The sequence below is a fragment of the Argopecten irradians genome, chromosome 16 (genome assembly GCF_041381155.1).
Source record: "Argopecten irradians isolate NY chromosome 16, Ai_NY, whole genome shotgun sequence".
NCBI classification, from domain to species: domain Eukaryota; kingdom Metazoa; phylum Mollusca; class Bivalvia; order Pectinida; family Pectinidae; genus Argopecten; species Argopecten irradians.
The window spans coordinates 7,522,301-7,539,501 of NC_091149.1; the positions used below are offsets into that span (position 1 = coordinate 7,522,301).

At 39.0% G+C, this 17,201-nt stretch overlaps 4 protein-coding genes across 4 annotated transcripts in view; 3 read left to right on the top strand and 1 right to left on the bottom strand.

The window, feature by feature from the left end:
- LOC138311140 (low-density lipoprotein receptor-related protein 2-like) overlaps nucleotides 1-17,201 on the bottom strand; it is a 374,749-nt gene that overhangs the window by 142,282 nt on the left and 215,266 nt on the right. The gene's annotated exons all lie outside the window — the stretch shown is intronic.
- Nucleotides 419-4,411, top strand: LOC138310760 (uncharacterized; the record flags this gene model as incomplete). The annotated part of the gene is made up of 6 exons (XM_069252099.1): nucleotides 419-1,517; nucleotides 1,965-2,040; nucleotides 2,389-2,469; nucleotides 2,900-3,035; nucleotides 3,355-3,441; nucleotides 3,689-4,411. A coding segment is annotated over one exon (1,083 nt), but the record flags the coding sequence as incomplete, so codon positions are not given.
- LOC138310624 (uncharacterized) lies at nucleotides 5,994-7,790 on the top strand. The gene has a single exon (XM_069251904.1). It carries the CDS (start codon nucleotides 6,458-6,460, stop codon nucleotides 7,781-7,783), a length of 1,326 nt encoding a protein of 441 aa, XP_069108005.1. The 5' UTR covers nucleotides 5,994-6,457; the 3' UTR covers nucleotides 7,784-7,790.
- LOC138310761 (uncharacterized) lies at nucleotides 9,372-13,536 on the top strand (the record flags this gene model as incomplete). The annotated part of the gene is made up of 1 exon (XM_069252100.1): nucleotides 9,372-13,536. A coding segment is annotated over one exon (1,542 nt), but the record flags the coding sequence as incomplete, so codon positions are not given.

Here is a 17,201-nt window from a genome sequence, read left to right on the forward strand (position 1 = left end):
CCCAGCTATTCTACCCCAGGCACCCCTAGCCCCAGCCATTCTACCCCAGGCACCCCTAGCCCCAGCCATTCTACCCCACGCACCCCTAGCCCCAGCTATTCTACCCCAGGCACACCTAGTCCCAGCCATTCTATCCCGGCACACCTAGCCCCAGCCATTCTACCCCTGGAACCCCTAGCCCCAGCCATTCTATCCCCGGCACCCCTAGCCCAGCCATTCTTTCTCAGGCACCCCTAGCCCCAGCCATTCTACCCCAGGCACCCCTAGCCCCAGCCATTCTACCCCTGGCACCCCTAGCCCCAGCCATTCTACCCCAGGCACAGCCAAGGGCATCCCATTATTGCCTTGAAGCAGCCTAGGAGAATCACACCATTGCACGCACCCCTAGCCCCAGTCATTCTACCCCAGGCACCCCTAGCCCAGCCATTCTACCCCAGGCACCCCTAGCCCCAGCTATTCCACCCCAGGCACCCCTAGCCCCAGCCATTCTACCCCAGGCACCCCAAGCCCCAGCCATTCTACCCCAGGCACCCCTAGCCCCAGCCATTTTACCCCAGGCACCCCTAGCCCCAGTCATTCTACCCCCGACACCCCTAGCCCCCGCCATTCTACCCCGGCACCCCTAGCCCCAGCCATTCTACCCCAGGCACCACTAGCCTCAGCCATTCTACCCCCCGGCACCCCTAGCCCCAGCCATTCTACCCCAGGCACCCCTAGCCCCAGCCATTCTACTCCAGGCACCCCTAGCCCCAGCCATTCTACCCCAGGCACCCCTAGCCCCAGCCATTCAACCCATGCAGGCACCCCTAGCCCCAGCCATTCTACTCCAGGCACCACTAGCCCCAGCCATTCTACCCCAGGCACCCCTAGCCCCAGCCATTTTCCCCCCGGCACCCTTAGCCCCAGCCATTTTACCCCAGGCACCCCTAGCCCCAGCCATTCTATCCCAGGCACCCCTAGCCCCAGCCATTCTACCCCAGGCACCCCTAGCCCCAGTCATTCTACCCCCGGTACCCCTAGCCCCAGCCATTCTACCCCAGGCACCCCTAGCCCCAGCCATTTTACCCTAGGCACCCCTAGCCCCAGCCATTCTATCCCAGGCACCCCTAGCCCCAGCCATTCTACCCCAGGCACCCCTAGCCCCAGCCATTCTACCCCCGGCACTCCAAGCCCCAGCCATTCTAACCCAGGCACCCCTAGACCCAGCCATTCTACCCCCGGCACCCCTAGCCCCAGCCATTCAACCCCAGGCACCCCTAGCCCCAGCCATTCTACCCCCGGCACCCCTAGCCCCAGCCATTCTACCCCAGGCACCCCTAGCCCCAGCCATTCTACCCCAGGCACCCCTAGCCCCAGCCATTCTAACCCCAGCACTCCAAGCCCCAGCCATTCTACCCCAGGCACCCCTAGACCCAGCCATTCTACCCTAGGCACCCCAAGCCCCAGCCATTCTACCCCAGGCACAACCAAGTGCACAGACTATGGATGGGTTTTCATTTAATGGAGAAACCATGCACGTGAGTTATTATATTTTTTGTTGTGAATTGTCCATCACACGTTTTGACACAAAAAATTATTCTAGCTAAATATGATATCCTTTTAGTACCACAGATTTTCAACAAGAACTTAATTGACGAATTAGTTTGATTTTTTATCTGCCAGAATGCATCATTAACCAGGCACGGCATTTCTAAACTAAAAAAGGCAATTAATTAATGCCATTTTATACTTAACTATCATCAAAATGTCAAGTTAGATTCGACCCTGATATTGTTAGTATTTGTATATGTAGTTGAAATTAAGTTATACCAGATAATATTGATAATGATTTCTCGATACTTGTAACAGTAACCATGCCTTCATTTTAATCTGGTTGCCATAAAAGTTACGATTATTGATGTCTTTGCAAATAGATTTTGTAGACTATTTTAAGAATTATGAATCAAATTCTTTTTTTATTACAGTGTCTTAGCTGTTCTATGATGGCAGCAAGGATAAAGTATCTCGAGGAGCAGTTGGAAACTTTGAAGAATCAAAATGGTATGCATTTATATTTTATTGCATATGTTGAAACTTCTCATTATATTTTGTCATTTAAAAACACTGTCATAATATTAAAAGTTATTATATTAAGATTTTTATAAAATTTTGTAAAATTTGTATTACCAGAAATTATTTTGTTTTGATTTGAAAATTGTCGTTAAACTGTGATAAGCCTAATCACCTTTTGAACAACTGGGCCCAGGTATTTCATAATTTTTATTCAATAGTTAACATTAACTTTTGTGGTACTTATGGGAAATAGAACAAATGTTGCATTCAGATTTATTGCGTTTTTTGTGCAAGAATGTTTATAAAAAATCATATTGTTTTTATTATTCATTGCAGCAAAACCGTCCCTGGTTAGCAGTATGATCACTATGCCCAAACCAGGGGTATATTCCGAGTGTAACTGCTGAAGAACACAAGGTAGATTTTGCCATTAATACCATCATGACTGATTATTTCAATCAAGGTTAGCTTTAGAAATACCAAATTGATTAATAGGACTGAAATGGTACTGTTTAAAGGTCACGTCATATTGATTCCAATAGCAAGTACCGGGTATATGTAATACAGAATTGGGATTTTTTTATCAATTTTATGAAGATCATAAAAAGGACCTATAATAGTGTTCCTATTAAAATTGATTAATATGACTGAAATAGTACTGTTTTAAAGGCCATGCACATCATATTGATTCCAATAGCAAGTATATGTAATACAGAATTGGGATTTTTTTATCAATTTTATGAAGATCATAAAAAGGACCTATAATAGTGTCCTGTGACTATAAATTCAGTCGTCATGGAAACAAGGACATAAATATCTTGCATATATACATCGTTATTATTTTCAGTTGGAGAGACTTATCGATGGCCACCCAGTTTTCTTATACAAACATCAGTGGGAAGCAGCTTTAAAGAAGGCACAATGTGTGAAGAGAGACGGCAAAATGATTACGCATTATCTTATGCCAATCTTCTTCACACGAGGTAATGTTAACTAATGTATGTGCAGGGTTCATGTTCAAGTCGTCCCCATATCCTTTTTAAGGATAGAAAATTAAAGATACCTCACTTTTCTAAGAGTCCATTCCAATTACTTAAATAACCCCAAAAGAACACCATAATTTGTGGCAAACCCTGTCGGTATCAAAATGAAGAAAATAATGAAAACTTTGACAAACTGTTAAAATGATTTATGAGGAAAAAAAACTGATTGTTACAATATTCAATGTTCAATATTCAATGTATTGACAAGCAAACTGCATGATTCAGTTCATACATGTATAAAACTGTCTTCCTTTTTCAGCTGAGAGGTTAGCTGGAACGATATCCAAGACGATTTTTGACGGACCCCTCATTAAGTTGGATGAGAGGATTATATATGCTATACTTGGTGAGAAATTATTTCTATTACATTCATTATTTTCTATAAAAAAAGGTTCAATTCTTGACAAGTAAAAATACATAAATAAACAATAATAAACATAATTCTGATTATAGTGATACCAGTTTCATGCAAGAAATATTTAATATTATACAGTAATCTTCCTAATGAATTGAAAGTACTTGTTGTAACATGTTACACATGTATTATCATTATTATTATTTCAAAGAAATAATTTATGCAATTTATTTTTCAGACTTCTCAACAGCCAATTCGTTAACAACAAGAGGAAATTGCAGAGACGCACTAGCAAACCAGCTGTCATTATAATGAGAGCAAATGGAAAGAAGATTGTGAAGGTTTAAAGAAATAAAAACCATCTTGGACATTGACCGCTTTTTTTCAGGAAGTACCAAAGGGATCTACTGAAAATTTCACGGACATGTTCTACAGCCATCTTGGAATTGTTAGCAAGCATTTAACAATAATGATGTAATAGATGATTTTATTTTTGTTTATTTGTAATGTGTATTTAAGGTCTTGTAATATTTTGTTTTGTAATAGTCATGTGTAGTTTTGATCAGATTATTTAAGATAATGATAGATTATTTAAGATAATGATGTAATAGATGGTTTTATTTTTATTTATTTGTAATGTGTATTAAAGGTCTTGTAATATTTTGTTTTGTAATAGTCATGTGTAGTTTTGATCAGATTATTTAAGATAATGATAGATTATTTAAGATAATGATGTAATAGATGGTTTTATTTTTATTTATTTGTAATGTGTATTAAAGGTCTTGTAAATATTTTGTTTTGTAATAGTCATGTGTAGTTTTGATCAGATTATTTAAGATAATGATAGATTATTTAAGATAATGATGTAATAGATGATTTTATTTTTATTTATTTGTAATGTGTATTAAAGGTCTTGTAATATTTTGTTTTGTAATAGTCATGTGTAGTTTTGATCAGATTATTTAAGATAATGATGTAATAATAGATTATTTAAGATAATGATGTAATAGATGATTTTATTTTTATTTAGTTGTTATTTATTTGTAATGTGTATTTAAGGTCTTGTAATATTTTGTTTTGTAATAGTCATGTGTAGTTTTGATCAGATTATTTAAGATAATGATAGATTATTTAAGATAATGATGTAATAGATGATTTTATTTTTATTTAGTTATTATGTGTATTTAAGGTCTTGTAATATTTTGTTTTGTAATAATATTATTTATCACCAGTCAATATTTAAGATTATGATGTATAAGATAATTTTTTCTGTGTAGTTTAGATCATATTGTGATATCCTGATTTAGGTCATAGTGTGAAATCCTGATTTAGATCATAGTGTGATATCCTGATTTAGATCATATTGTGATATCCTGATTTAGGTCATATTGTAATATCCTGATTAAGGTCATATTGTGATATCCTGATTAAGGTCATATTGTGATATCCTGATTTAGGTCATATTGTGATATCCTGATTTAGGTCATATTGTGATATCCTGATTTAGGTCATATTGTAATATCCTGATTTAGATCATAGTGTGATATCCTGATTTAGGTCATATTGTGATATCCTGATTTAGGTCATATTGTAATATCCTGATTTAGATTATAGTGTGATATCCTGATTTAGATCATAGTGTGATATCCTGATTTAGGTCATAGTGTGATATCCTGATTTAGGCCATACTATGATATCCTGATTTAGGTCATATTGTGATATCCTGATTTAGGTCATAGTGTGAAATCCTGATTTAGATCATAGTGTGATATCCTGATTTAGATCATATTGTGATATCCTGATTTAGGTCATAGTGTGAAATCCTGATTTAGATCATAGTGTGATATCCTGATTTAGATCATATTGTGATATCCTGATTTAGGTCATATTGTAATATCCTGATTTAGGTCATAGTGTGATATCCTGATTTAGGTCATATTGTGATATCCTGATTTAGGTCATAGTGTGATATCCTGATTTAGGTCATATTGTAATATCCTGATTTAGGTCATATTGTTATATCCTGATTAAGGTCATATTGTGATATCCTGATTTAGGTCATATTGTGATATCCTGATTTAGGTCATATTGTGATATCCTGATTTAGGTCATATTGTAATATCCTGATTTAGGTCATATTGTGATATCCTGATTTAGGTCATAGTGTGGTATCCTGATTTAGGTCATACTGTGATATCTTGATTTAGGTCATAGTGTGATATCCTGATTTAGGTCATATTGTGATATCCTGATTTAGGTCATAGTGTGATATCCTGATTTAAGTCATAGTGTGATATCCTGATTTAAGTCATATTGTGATATCCTGATTTAGGTCATATTGTTGTTTATTATGTGTAATAAACTTTGTTTAGAAACAACCAGATTGTTTGGGCATTACTTATAATTATATGCCATCTTTTTATATTCTGTTTTTTAGTAGAACTAAATATCATAATACAATTTTGTACTTTTAGTTTTAATTGTTTTTCTTTTGTTTAACTTTTACTTTTTTAGTTATAAATAGTTTGTTTATATATTTAGATAATCTCATCACTAGGCAGCTATATATAGATAAGAACAATTTGATTGGTCAAGCGTTAAGCAGTCTTGCATAATTAATGAGGTCCGACCACGGGTCAGCGTCACCTAGCGCGTCACCTTCATTAGAGTGACCAGCAGTACTAGTCCTGCAGCCACATTTAATAGCGATTCGTTTAAGCCTTTATTTCTAGGTACTTTTAGTACAAACTTCATAAACCACGCTCTGGTGAAGTGTACGATATGATGAACATCGAACACGTCGATTCAGGCCTACGTTTTTTGTACTAGGCTCCAAGAAATTGTGTGTAAACAATCAACATCGTTATCGACATGCCTCGAGAACGGAGACAAAGGAACGTGCCTTATATATTCGTCCCTTCCGTACGATCCAAATGACGACAAGAATTGGACCATAGCCAAGTTTCGTGATGAACTTAACAAGAGAGGAATCAATACCAGCAATTCCATGTCAAAAACTGTGTTACGTTTAATTTATCGTGAAAACGTGAACAAAACTATTCAGAATGAACCATCTACATCTGAAGTGAGTAATTCCGGGAATAATCAACCCTCTCATTCGCGTCATGGTGACGACATTATTCAGACTGAACGGTCTAGTGTACAGACGGATATGGCTACTAGTACTATTCCTACGGAGGGATTATTGAATGAAAGCGCCCATTCTCATTTTCCACCTCCCAGCGCATGTCCCGGAAGTGATCGTCCTGTTCAAACTTTCTCCCCGCGGAGCAATAACACTGCGTCACTCTGCGCAACTACAGGAAGTGCTTCCGTAAATTCCGGTAACAACAACTCGATGGCGGACATGGTAAACCTCATGCAGGGAATGCAACAACAAATGCTGCTCATACAGCAATCTATGGCCCTGCAGCAGAACAATCAAGTGCTCCCGACATCGCAACTTAATAATGGGAGTTTACGAAGTGCCTACGAACATATTGAGAGAGTGACGCAGAATGACAGGGCAACAACATCTGCCGGTGAGTCACATGTTTTTATAAATCAACATATGGGCCCAAATGGCATTCATCCAATGCCCCATCTTGATATTGTTACGCTACCTCCAGATCTCATGCCCCATCTTGATATTGTTACGCCTTCACTTAGGAAACACATTCTAGAGGGGAGGGATATCAATCTTTCAACGTTACTTATCCCTGGATACGAAATATCGCCATCTTCCCATAGCGTATGCCATCAACACAGGAATGTTGACAAACGTTTAGCAGATAGACTTACCATCGCGGAATTCATCTTAGCATTCGGCAAATATAGGAGGATAATTACAGATGTGTTCAAACAGAGACAGAAAGAACTAGATATGTATGAGAGTCTAATCATACGCATCAATACTTGTTACGGAGAACAAGCTTTCAATGACTATCACAAGTTGTTCTCGGCTAAGGCAGCTGAAGCCCTCAGGGTAAACAACACTAAGTTGAATTGGGGCCTAACAGACAGTGCCATCTACGGCATGGTGACAGCGGGATGTAAGGCTAAAGTGTGTGATCTATGTCACTCCATCACCCATTCAACACAACAATGCGAGAAGAATAACGTAAACGCTACAGCCCATCAAAAACCTTCTAAGCCAAAGGGGAAAGAGAAAGTTTTCCATGAGGGGATTGAGATTTGCAGGAACTTTCAAAATGAGAAGGGATGTTCATGGTCCTCATGCCGGTACAAACATGTATGTTCAGCATGCAAATCATCCTCACATGGAATGCATCAGTGCAGGAATTCAAAAAAGCCAAAATCCAACTCTCAATGACTGAACGACGACATAGTCAAAGTGAATCTAGGATATCAAGCATCTACACCCATTCATACCGATATTTTGGAGAAAGAACTAACTTTACATCCAGACCCAGAGTTTGTGTCATATCTTTGCTCAGGATTACGTCACGGTTTTGATACAAAAATAGACAATGTAGAATTACATACCAAAGTATGTAAGAATCTGTTATCTACAAAGGACAATACATCGGCTGTTAGTGAGTTAATCAACAAAGAATGTGAGAAAGGTTATTTACTAGGACCATTTTCAATGCCACCTTTCCCAGAATTCCGTATCAGTCCTATCGGTATTGTAGAAGGAAAATACTCAAAAAAGCAACGTTTAATTGATGATCTCTCTGCTCCACATGACGATCCAAATCATCCAAGTATCAACGGCTTAATCGACAAGGAAGCGTGTTCTCTGACATATGTTACTATTGATCATGCGATTAAAATAATTCAGGAATTAGGACAAGGTGCGTACATGTGTAAGGCAGATATCACGGATGCTTTCAAACTGATTCCAATTAAACCAGAACAATGGCACCTTTTTGGGATTAAGTGGCAGGAACAGTTTTATTTTTACCAGCGGCTTGCTTTTGGATGTAGATCCAGCCCTGTCATTTTCGACCATCTTTCACAGGCTGTGTGTTGGATAGCCCAGAATAACTGTAATATTCCGTATATTCTTCACTTGTTGGATGATTTCTTAACAATCAGTGCACCAAATAGTGACGGCGAGGATATCATGAAACGTTTATGTAAAATTTTCAAGGATTTAGGAATCCCTCTAGCGGTACATAAAACAGTAGGCCCGTCAACCGAATTAGAATATCTGGGAATTATTTTAGACAGTGTGAATATGGAGGCACGGTTACCTGAGGATAAAATCACTAGGATTACGGCATTTCTTGAAACTACATTGGAAAAGAGATCATGTACGAAACGCGAATTACTACAGCTTCTGGGTCATTTAAATTTTTGCACCAGAATCATCAAACCAGGCAGGTCATTTATATCTTATCTGATCAAGCTATCAACTACAGTCAAAAAACTGCATCATCGTGTGTACCTCAATAAGGAATGCAAAGAGGATATTCATATGTGGCTTCTTTTCCTAAGACAATGGAATGGGATATCTATGTTTTACGATATCAATTGGACAACTACCTATGAAATGGAACTGTATACAGATGCATCCTCCACTATAGGCTTTGGGGCTTACTACCATGGATATTGGTTTGCGGTTAAGTGGCCTAAATTTCTGTTAAATGAAATGCAGGCAGCATCTGATAAGGCAGTATCAATGGCGTTTATGGAGTTATATCCCATAGTGGCAGCGGTCGTGTTATGGGGTGAACAGTGGCGTGCTAAAAAGATCTTATTCTATTGTGACAACCTAGCAACTCGCTTCCCTGGCCCACGCAAATATGTAACAAAAGCGTTATAATTCAACTGTGACTGACAGCAGTTTTAGACCATGCATCGGAAGTCAATAAAGGGGAATACAAAAATATATGCGATTGCGTCACTGTGTGTAAACACTCGTAACGTCATCCGCCATCGTGTAAAACGCAAACTTTGACCACCTTTCAAATGAAAGTCCACAGACAGACTTATCATCACTTCCTTGCAGCACATTCATTCCTGACCAAGAAGATCTAGGTCAGTTGCGCAGTGATTTTGCAATTTTAATAGCTAGGGTCGTTGTACCAGTCTTTCCACACTTCGGATTCTTGAAAGCTGTTTTACCCAAACACATAAAGGAAGAAAATGTCACTGGCTTAAAGGAAAAGAATTGTGTTGTTCCATTGCCTGTCCTACGAAAGAATGAGCAGAAGTATACAGATGTAGTGGACATTCTAGACAGCTATGTGTCTGTTATTAAAGATATCTATACACAGGCAGGAGTGGAGGTTCCAAATAGCGTACATGTTGGAGGGGATCAGCTAACTCGTGAACGCTTTTCTGGTGCTAAACGTTTAAGATCTGCATCTCTTACAGAAGATGAAAAGTGCTCTATTCTCTACCCAGTCGCCTTTGAGCTTTTCCACACTGAAATGGCACTGTTAACATTATTTTACCAAGTTCTATATAGTGAAAACTCCACCGATATTGGATCTCTTTACTCTCAGAAAATCAGACTCAACAGACGACACGCAGATGGCAAAGATGTAAAAAACCATTATGACAGTTGCATCATTGAATGTGTTCGCTCCTATTTTGGTTTTGAAGACACACAGAGCTCACCCACGGTGAACACAACATCTGTCGACACTAAGGCTTCCAAAAAGGAAATTTACACATGGATGATTCATACTTTTGGAAAAGTTGTTGATGAAATCATTTGGAAAAAATCAATTGAACACATCCAGCGTACACAGAACCAACCCCAATACACACAGATCTTTGTTCCACTTTCTGATGGTACTCTGTACACTCTGACTGTTCCAGTTACCCCTACACAACAAGTTCTACCAAGTGAAGAACCTGACAGTGTTAACTTGTATGCAAAAAATGTTCTTGAACTAGGATTGCTGATAAAAGAGCTCCATGATATTATTCATGTACCAATCCGGAACAGATTGTTGCCCTGTTTAAAGTACTTAATGCTGGTTTTCAAAGGTCACAATAACAGGTCTAAGTATGCGTTGGAAATTCTCAGATTTTTATTTCATCAAACAGCAATACTTTCGGAGAAAGTAACCCATGAAAGTCTCTATGGTTTGTTTGTGAATACACAGGGCAAAATAGACTCAAACATCCCTGCAGACCTGGAAATGGAGTACCAAGTACGCCATACTAAAGATCAGCTAAGAGCAATGTGTGCTAACAAGTCTTACAAAAGTATGTCTGTTGGAAGTTCAGCATTTGCAGGAATGCAGGAAATTTCCACATACCTGTCCGCCACCCTGGATGTCATTGTCAGGTATAACAGACACAATGTTCCAAGTTCTGCAGAAGATGAACAACTTATCTGCAAAGACCTGCTTGACTTGAAACCTGGAAGGCGTATGTCTTGTATGAAGGTATCAAAAAGTCCTATCACCAAACTTGACATGGGACATCTTTTTTCATGGATTGAAAGTCATAAAAAAACAGCAAGTTATGAATTAGGTTGAACATAAAACTTAAGCATTATGCAAAACTCATTGTGTATTGTTACTCCAGGGTCCTGTTGTTTAAAAGGTGATTAATGACAATTTTCCAATCAACATGTTAATAACATCACACATGTATGTCCATTAATGATTTGTACAGCAATTTTTCTTAAGAATAACTATTGGGGAAAATAGCAACAGATACATTTATCAAGTTACTCTATGGCTCAAACAGTCATTGATTTCATTTTATATTTTCATGCTAGACACTGAATTCAATATGCCAGAAATTATTATTGCTTGTTCTGTACTAAATGAAAAATTGTTCACAAGGGTATCACAGTTCAAGAACTTTTTAAAGTTTTCAGATAATATGTCAATCACATTGTCTGATAATTTCAGATGAACTTCTGTGCAGGTCTCTACACTGCGGTATTGTTCTAGGGCACAATGAACAGCATTTTTCTGTTGTTTTAGGCTAGGGTCAGTAAAGACATATGCAGAACCAATATCATTACATTTGTCACAGCATATGGAGGGAAGACCAGACTCAGATTCTTGGGAATTAGGCATGAAGTATTGTATGATTGTCTTTCGTCGACACTCTTTACCCTTGCAGTATTCTTTCATAGTGTTAGTGACATGTGCTAAATCACTGCCATTGTAATACAAGATAGCTGCTGAAGGTTCACCATCCCTTTCTGCTCGTCCAATCTGTTGTACATATGCTGAAAAAAAGATAAAACAATACATGAATACGGTATGTACATTATCATACTTCATTTTTGCTTTCGTAAAAACATGTAAAGCTGAAATAATTATGAAAAGAAATACTGGTAATAATGGTAGCCCAATTTTTGTTTGGCTTGAAAAGTTCATTTAAGGACATGCCAGGTTTAGATTGTGGAGGAAATACACAGACCAATGGTCAGTACCTGCTCCACATGGAATTCTAACTTGCAACCCAAGGGTGGAGGGCTTGTGATAATTGATATGATATGACATCTTATCAACTCACCCACTGTGACATCAGGCACCTAACTATGGATATGTTATGTGTTATGCCATAAAAAACTATTTTAAACATATTCTGCATTAATATAAACATATTGTTTACCTTCAATAGTATTTGGTGGACCAATGTTTATAATTTGTCGCACATTCCTCAAGTCCACACCCATACCGAAGGCAACTGTAGCAAGTATTATTTTCAATACAGATTTGGAGTCTTTTAGGCTGGCATGTACTTTTTCCTTCAGCTGTCGAAAATAATAAATGTTAAAACTCTCACTTTATGATTTTGATTTGAAAGAGGGTTCATTTATGTAACTTATATATGTAAGCAATTACTCTGTACCACAATATTAAGATTTATGGCATGAAAATGTCAAAATTTGGATTCAATGTGTGTGTTCTTTTCTATCTCTGTAATATTTGTAATAATAATACTAGATGACAACAAACCTACCACTTTGATATATATTTGTAAATACTCACCGTATTTGTGCTGCCTTCCATGGCAGAGTGATACATGACAACACGAGGGGAACCAAATTTGTCCCATATATCATCTTTCAAGATAAAGGTAGCTACTTCATACGCATGGCCAACCCAGTTGATATTTCCACCAAAGTATATAATTGTCAAAGGATATTCATCCTTCATTTCCTTCAGTTGTTGAAACATTGGCTTTAAAGCATAATCATATGTGTCTTTCACTGTGATGTTTTGTTTACTTGATGGACGTTTACATACAATTAGTGATATGTTATCTCTTGCTGGAGAGCATAGCACAATATGTAAGCTCTTCATTAGTAATAACTTTGCCACATCCTGTTGAGCTTTTGTTGATAATGTAGCACTCAGGGCCAAAACACGTGCAGAGGGAAGCACAGACCTTAAATTTACAATACGTTTAAAATCAGGTCTAAAATCGTGTCCCCAGTCAAGCATGCAGTGAACCTCGTCAACAACAATAACTTTCCTTTGGTTGTTTTCTATCAATAATTTATTTAAGTTTGCATTGTTTAGGATGTTTTCTGGATGAGAAAACATATACTGATAGTTTCCACTTTTCAAATTTTCAACAAACTCTTTATTACAACAGGTAGCTAAGGCTTTGGTGAGTCCTATGGCTGATGTTCCAAGTTTGCTTATTTGTTGATCCATGACTACATTTAAAGGAACAATTACAATTATCAAGGTGTTAATATTGTGTTTGAGTTTCCATAATAAAGGCAGTATTTCGTATGTTAGAGATTTTCCATAACCATTTGGTAAAGTCGCAATTACGTCTCTTGATTCAATATTTAGGATAGTTTCTATTTGAAGAGTTTTCAACATCTTAATGTCAGTGTTGAAAGTATCGTTATAAACATTCAAGGCATCTTCAAGCTGTAAGGAAAATTGACAAAGTATTTTATTATCATTGTATTGTTACTTTGAAGATAAAGAATAGAAATGTTATGATTAATACTCGTCACTCATGTGTATCAGATATAACAGAATAGATAAGATAAATAAGCCCCGAATATGTTTTGATAGGTAACTTGTGGATTTGACTTAGCTACCATGTATGCGTTGATCTCCTACATGTACGTACATACATGTACCTGTAGATGTTGATAATAAATTACCTATGACATTTTCCCAAAATCAATGTGTTGTCTTTTGCTTGAGCACTACATAATCAGAAGTACATATAAGAAAATGAAATGGTTACCAGCATGGCATATTATAGATCTGAATTCTATATAAGGGAAAGGGTGATACATTAATGTAATTGTAATGTGTATAATGACAACAGCTAGGTTCCCTTGGAATTGAACCAAGTACCCTCATGGATAGAACCACCAGAACCTCTAATAGTATCATTATACACTTATAGGAAACGATTTGCTTATATACACAGATAAAGGTTGTTATTTAACTTGACTCTGTCATAATTGGTAACGTTCCGAACATGCCATACTGGTAACTGTCAAAAGTAAACAAAACACATAGAGCGATATAAATAATGTATATATTGCACACATGTATCCGACATGACATGCTAAATTAACGCACTGCACTGGTGAAATAGGTGATGAAGAAAATATATGTCCACCAGTTTCACTATGTCGTCCATATAAGTTAACTTTACGAGCATGCCATTGACTAGCTGCGATGACGTAGCTCTGAACGACGGACGGACGATTTCTGACAGATGGTCGTCGTCAGAGCTACGATTCCATCCCATTGACCGTAACTAAGTGTTGCAAAACATCCAGCGATGAAAATGTTACATTTCACGTGTGTCATGTAAATTTGTAATTAAATTCAACTACATCAAACATTTTTAACATAAAATGATTATTTATTTACCCACCTCCATGTCTAAATTATGTTTGTAAGCACATTTGAATGGCTCGCATCTCCGACACGGTTCACTTGGCCGCCATGATGCTTCTCGTTAGGAAGTCTCGCACTCCAAATATGGTACCAAGTACCATATATGGAATGACCTACAAAAATTGCTGTGTCCCCTTGGAATATAGGAACGTGTAAAATTGAATGATTTCGATATTAGCATGTTATGCGATTATCATTCTTTCTATAATTACCATTATTAAAAGGCGATACTGTACTCATCTACGGCCTTGTGTTCCAGATACGCCAGTGAAGCCGCTATCGGTGATCATTATTTTGCTGATTTACTAACAAGACTGTGATGCATTTTTGTTAACTCATAAGTGTTTTTCCTTTAATAAATAGCATTGTCTTGAACTATAGTCTTCTTATATGCTTTTCGATTAAAATGCCTATCAATGAGGAACAAAGGCTTGTTGGAACCGCGATGAACTACCGATAAGTAACAGGGTTGGATAATTAACAAGAGGCCCAGAGGGCCTGTATCGCTCACCTGGTTTGTAATGCCAAGTAATGTTCTGAATACAGGTTCGTTGTTTCTTTTCTGAAGGAATTTTAATATTAACCTCTAAATCCCCTATTGGGCCCCACCCCTCCCGCCCCCAGGGGGTCAGAGCCAAAATTTATACAAGTTCTGTTCCCCTTCTTCCAAGGATGTTTATGGCCAAATTTGGTTACAATCCATGCAGAACTCTATGACTAGTAGCGATTTAAAGGATTTACCTCTATTTCCCCTATTGGGCCCCGCCCCTCCTGCCCCCAGGGGTCAGAGCCAAAATTTATACAAGTTCTGTTCCCCTTCCCCAAAGGATGTCTGTGGCCAAATTTGGTTACATTCCATTCAGAACTCTATGACTAGTAGCGATTTTAAAGGATTTACCTCTATAACCCCTATTGGGCCCCGCCCCTCCTGCCCCCGGGGGACCAGAGCCAAAATTTATACAAGTTCTGTTCCCCTTCCCCAAAGGATGTTTGTGGCCAAATTTGGTTACATTCCATTCAGAACTCTATGACAAGTAGTGACTTAAAGGATTAACCTCTAAATCCCCTATTGGGCCCCACCCCTCCCGCCCCCAGGGGGTCAGAGCCAAAATTTATTCAAGTTCTGTTCCCCTTCTTCCAAGGATGTTTATGGCCAAATTTGGTTACAATCCATGCAGAACTCTATGACTAGTAGCGATTTAAAGGATTTACCTCTATTTCCCCTATTGGGCCCCGCCCCTCCTGCCCCCAGGGGTCAGAGCCAAAATTTATACAAGTTCTGTTCCCCTTCCCCAAAGGATGTCTGTGGCCAAATTTGGTTACATTCCATTCAGAAATCTATGACTAGTAGCGATTTTAAAGGATTTACCTCTATAACCCCTATTGGGCCCCGCCCCTCCTGCCCCCGGGGGACCAGAGCCAAAATTTATACAAGTTCTGTTCCCCTTCCCCAAAGGATGTTTGTGGCCAAATTTGGTTACATTCCATTCAGAACTCTATGACAAGTAGTGATTTAAAGGATTTACCTCTATTTCCCCTATTGGGCCCCGCCCCTCCTGCCCCCAGGGGGTCAGAGCCAAAATTTATACAAGGTCTGTTCCCCCTCCCCCAAGGATGTTTGTGGCCAAATTTGGTTACATTCCATTCAGAACTCTATGACTAGTAGCGATTTAAAGGATTTACCTCTATTACCCCTATTGGGCCCCGCCCCTCCTGCCCCTGGGGGATCAGAGCCAAAATTTATACAAGTTCTGTTCCCCTTCCCCCAAGGATGTTTCTGGCCAAATTTGGTTACAATTCATGTAGAGCTCTAGGACAAGTAGAGATTTAAAGAATTTACCTCTATTTCCCCTATTGGGCCCCGCCCCTCCTGCCCCCGGGGGACCAGAGCCAAAATTTATACAAGTCTGTTCCCCTTCCCCCAAGGATGTTTGTGGCCAAATTTGGTTACATTCCATTCAGAACTCTATGACTAGTAGAGATTTTAAGGATTTACCTCTATTTCCCCTATTGGGCCCCGCCCCTCCTGCCCCCAGGGGAACCAGAGTCAAAATTTATACAAGTTCTGTTCCCCTTCCCCCAAGGATTTTTGTGGTCAAATTTGGTTACAATTCATGTAGAACTCTATGACTAGTAGCGATTTAAAGGATTTACCTCTATTACCCCTATTGGGCCCCGCCCCTCCTGCCCCTGGGGGACCAGAGCCAAAATTTATACAAGTTCTGTTCCCCTTCCCCCAAGGATGTTTGTGGCCAAATTTGGTTACATTCCATTCAGAACTCTATGACTAGTAGCGATTTAAAGGATTTACCTCTATTTCCCCTATTGGGCCCCGCCCCTCCTGCCCCCAGGGGAACCAGAGTCAAAATTTATACAAGTTCTGTTCCCCTTCCCCCAAGGATGTTTGTGGCCAAATTTGGTTACAATTCATGTAGAACTCTATGACTAGTAGCGATTTAAAGGATTTACCTCTATTACCCCTATTGGGCCCCGCCCCTCCTGCCCCTGGGGGACCAGAGCCAAAATTTATACAAGTTCTGTTCCCCTTCCCCAAAGGATGTTTGTGGCCAAATTTGGTTACATTCCATTCAGAGCTCTATGACAAGTAGCGATTTAAAGGATTTACCTCTATTACCCCTATTGGGCCCCGCCCCTCCTGCCCCCGGGGGGTCAGAGCCAAAATTTATACAAGTTCTGTTCCCCTTCCCTCAAGGATGTTTGTGGCCAAATTTGGTTACATTCCATTCAGAACTCTAGGACAAGTAGCGATTTATAGGATTTACCTCTATTTCCCCTATTGGGGCCCCGCCCCTCCTGCCCCGGGGGGGGGGGAGAGAGCCAAAATTTATACAAGTTCTGTTTCCCCTCCCCCAAGGATGTTTGTGGCCAAATTTGGTTACAATCCATGCAGAACTCTAT